The 4,119-nt window shown below is 42.9% G+C and overlaps 1 protein-coding gene across 1 annotated transcript; it reads right to left on the reverse strand.

Moving 5' to 3' along the window:
* Positions 1-414: 414 nt before the first annotated feature.
* On the reverse strand, positions 415-3,091 carry LOC103717401 (pentatricopeptide repeat-containing protein At4g22760). The gene has a single exon (XM_008805774.4). It carries the CDS (start codon positions 2,886-2,888, stop codon positions 1,245-1,247), a length of 1,644 nt encoding a protein of 547 aa, XP_008803996.2. The 5' UTR covers positions 2,889-3,091; the 3' UTR covers positions 415-1,244.
* Between the last annotated feature and the right edge of the window lie 1,028 nt (positions 3,092-4,119).

Below are 4,119 nucleotides of genomic sequence, written 5' to 3' on the forward strand. Positions count from 1 at the left end.
TGGATTTAAATGGGTTAAACATGTTGAGTGGGTCGAGTTAAATAGGACAGAAATAGGTTAAACAGGTTAAATAAGTTTTAAATGGATTTAATGGATTAAGCGGGATATCTAACCCAACCCAAACCTAATATTAAATGCATTAAATGGGTTAAACAGATCATATATTTGAAACTCAAACCCAACCTGAATATTAAATCGGTTAAATGGGTCGACCTCTTCATGATCCGAACCCGTTTAACCCAAACCCAAACCTGCTTATGACAAGTCAAATACGGGTCGGGTTGAGATTTAAAATTCAAGGTTCATTAATTGTAACTTTCCACTTCTCTTTGGCATTTTCAAAGAGTTGGCAAATCAGGCGCCTATATGTAACAACAATTAATCTCACAAACTGGAGCTCCTTTTCGTCAGTGATAATATTAGCTATTACATATGGCGCAAGATGCATGAAGTTATTTACAAGTAAGATATTACACTTAACTAACCAAGAAAACAGTCTCCCAAATGTCCTGTTGGGATTGGGCTAAGAACAGCTTCATTGAACTCATACGCAGGTTTAAGATATTAAAGTCTTGGAAACAATGGAAAACAAAGCTCAAAATCATCCGAGTTAATACTCAGATATAACATACCTAACAATTCAAACAGCTTTCTGGTGTCGAAAAAATCATGTCAAGATGAATGTATGACAAAAACAGTGCCCACAATTGTACGATCAAAGGACCCAAAGGTTCCTGTTCCCAACATTCTCAATTGTATGCTCCAAGTACTCCTCCAATCAATTTGTGAAGTATCCCCTGTCAATGGCAATGTGAGATCACAATGCGGAGTTAAAAGACACCAAAGCTATTCGGTGAAGGCAGCCAACATTATAATACCCATATAAGAAGCCAGTGAATGTTTCTCTTCACAATCCCACAATTTGACGGTGCTAAATCAACTCAAGGAGCAATTCATGCATTTCATATACTCAGCCAAGACATGCAATTCCTCCATTAAAGTGGTAATCAGCCATGAAAATCTAGATTTCAAGCAAGGAATACCTGAGAAGTGTTTGATGTAGCTAAATGCTAGCACTTAGTTGAACCTGCTGTTCATGGATTCCATACCTTAACCATGCCAGCCTTACTCCAATGAAATGTCATTGGCTTTACAAATCACAGTATAATGCATCAACATCAAGCATTTTTTAACTCTGAATCGCAGCATAACAGCGATCCTACTGTGTTCGAACAGAAGGGTCTTCATGTGGATTGCACCAAGCTAAACCCTGGGATCTTAGTTAACCCCTTTTCCACCATCATCTTCCTTAGTCTCTTCGCCTTGTCCCATTTTCCAGCTTCAGCATAGACGTTAGCCAGGAGGACATAATACCCACTTGCTTCAGGCTCCAACTCAAAGCAATTCCGAGCAGCAAGCTCCCCAAGCTCTACATTGCCATGCAACCTGCAAGCAAGAAGCAAGGCTCCCCATACACCAACATGGGGACGCATCGGCATCTTCCTAATCAGCTGATATGCTTCTTCCAACCTTCCACTCCGACCAAGAAGATCTACCATAACTGCATAGTGATCGGCCGAGGGTGGAATCTTATGCTTGGTCCACATTGAAGCAAAGCATCTGCGCCCTTCCTCCACCAAACCAGCATGACTATATGCTGTCAGAAGCCCAACAAAGGTTACAGCATTTGGTGTTATTTTTGCATCCAACATCTCTTTAAACAAACTAATTGCATCCGAAGACCTCCCATTTATGCCACATCCCAAGATCATTGCACTATAAGACACTATATCTCTCTTTTTCAACCCATCAAAAAGCACAAAAGCCCTGTCCATTCCTCCACACTTTGAGTACAAATCTATAAGAGCAGTACTCAAATGATCATCCAATTCGATCCCAATAGAAGACATATATTCTTCAACCCACAACCCAAATTTCAAGTCCCCTAACTGCGAGCAAGCCGATATGACACTAGAAAAGGTCATCTCATCAGGCTGCACGCCCACATCAGGCTTCCGCATCCTGTTGAACAACTGAAGCGCCTCTCTGGGGCATCCGTTCTGTGCATAACAAGCGATCATCGCATTCCACACATAAAGATCCCTCCTTTCCATCTTGTCAAATAGCTCCCTTGCAGATTCAACATCCCCGCTCCGCGTATAACCAGAAATCATCGTGATCCAGGAAACATTGCTTCTCACGGGCATTTCATCGAACAGTTCTCTCGCCATTGCCATATTCCCGCGATTTATATACCCGCTTATCATCCCGTTCCAAGAGGCAGGGTCCTTCTCGGGCATGCAATGGAAAAGAGCAGCAGCGCGGTCCATGTCCCCAGCCTTGGCGTACCCGGAGACCATCGAGTTCCAGGAAACCACGTCCCTCACTGGCATCTCATCGAAGACCCTCTGGGCGGCTCCCAACTCTCCGGCTCTTATGCGGGAGGAGAGGATGGAGTTCCAGGAGACGACATTCTTCACGGGCATTTCGTCGAACACCCTCCTGGCGGCGTCGGGGCCGTCGAGCTTAGAGTAGAAGTTGGCGAGGGCGGTCTCGGGGTAAACGTGGGAGCGGAGGCCGAGCTTGTGCAGCTGGGCGTGGATGGCGGTGGCGAGGGGGCGGGAGGGGAGGCGGGCGCAGGCCTTGAGAGCTGCGGAGGCGGCAAAGGGGTCGGGGCGGTGGCCGGTGCGCTGCATGCGGGCGTAGAGGGCTACGGCGTGGCAGAAGCGGCCGAGCTCCACCGAGGACCGGATCGCGCGGGTCCATGAGGAGGCGTCGCCGGTGGTTGCAGAGGAAGGCCGGGGAGTGGAGGCGGAGAACGTGAGACGGCGGTGCTGACCGTTGGAGGGGATTATTCTTCTTCTCCTCCGTCGCTGGGACGCGAGCATCCGGAGGCCGTTAGTTCTCTTCCGCACTCGACCATGCTTCCAACGTTTAAATTAAAAACATACGCCATTTTATCAAAATAATATTTTTAAAGATTGTTCTTATTATAATATTAAGTTTCCCTACAATGTTTGCTCGAGTGTCTTCACCGAGATAAATAAATATTTATTAATCTCTCTAGTTTGATGTTAGATTTCATTAAATCTAACACCTCCCACTTCAAGATTCTGGGTATAATGAGAATAATGACTGTTATCGGATTCTTCATAAAAATTTATTTAGTTAAATATTATTCTAATTCAAATCTTCTTTTAAATTTAATGAAGATATTATATTAATTAATATAGTATAATATCATCAAAGCTATGTAAAGCACCCTTAATGTATTGGTTAGGTTATATATTCTCAGACAACCATTGATTTATATCTAACTTTTTCTTTTTTATTTGCTACAGCAGATGAACTATACTTATACCATCTAATATGAATACATTTAAAGAATCAAAATATAATAAATTTCGGAATGCTCTAGGCAACTCGCTCTCTTTAATCCAAGTCCTCTAGAATGGCCAACTTCTTGGCTTCGATGTCAGGTGACTTGCACACCCACTGTCGTTTTGGATGATCCGATGGAACTGTTAAAAGGCCATAAACAGTACCTTGAAGGAGTACTTGAAGGTATTGTTCTTCTCATCTATCTTTATGCAGAGGTATTATTGTTACATTATCTAAATTAGAGTGGTTGTGCCCAAGAATGTCCAGTTCTCTGCTACTCATAGGCTAAAATTGCTCTTGTAATCTGATTCCGTACTTGTGTAGGTGAAGAAGAAGCAGCAGTCATTTATTCAAGCTCTGCTTGCATTGGAGAAGGAAGTTACTGATGTGCTTGGTACCATGGGTCTTATGCCTTCTTCCTCTTCTGCTGAGGAAATCCAAGATTGTAGACTGGAAACTTCATCTCAGCTAAGAATCTCTTTTGCAGTCTCCAGGTTTATTTGCTTTTTTTTAACCTCTCTATCCAATTTGATAGGTTTTGAGGCAACTCACGAATCCTCTAAAGTTTTCAGTCCAATCATCCAAACATGCCCTTAATAGGATTAACAACCGAAATCATAGACCACCACTCCCAAAACTCTTCATCCTCAATCCATATAAGACCTCTATCATATATCTTATAGTAAAAAATGATGCACAAAGTGAAATAATCTGGATTGCTTAATCTACAAATATTAT

The sequence above is a fragment of the Phoenix dactylifera genome, unplaced genomic scaffold (genome assembly GCF_009389715.1).
Source record: "Phoenix dactylifera cultivar Barhee BC4 unplaced genomic scaffold, palm_55x_up_171113_PBpolish2nd_filt_p 000352F, whole genome shotgun sequence".
NCBI classification, from domain to species: domain Eukaryota; kingdom Viridiplantae; phylum Streptophyta; class Magnoliopsida; order Arecales; family Arecaceae; genus Phoenix; species Phoenix dactylifera.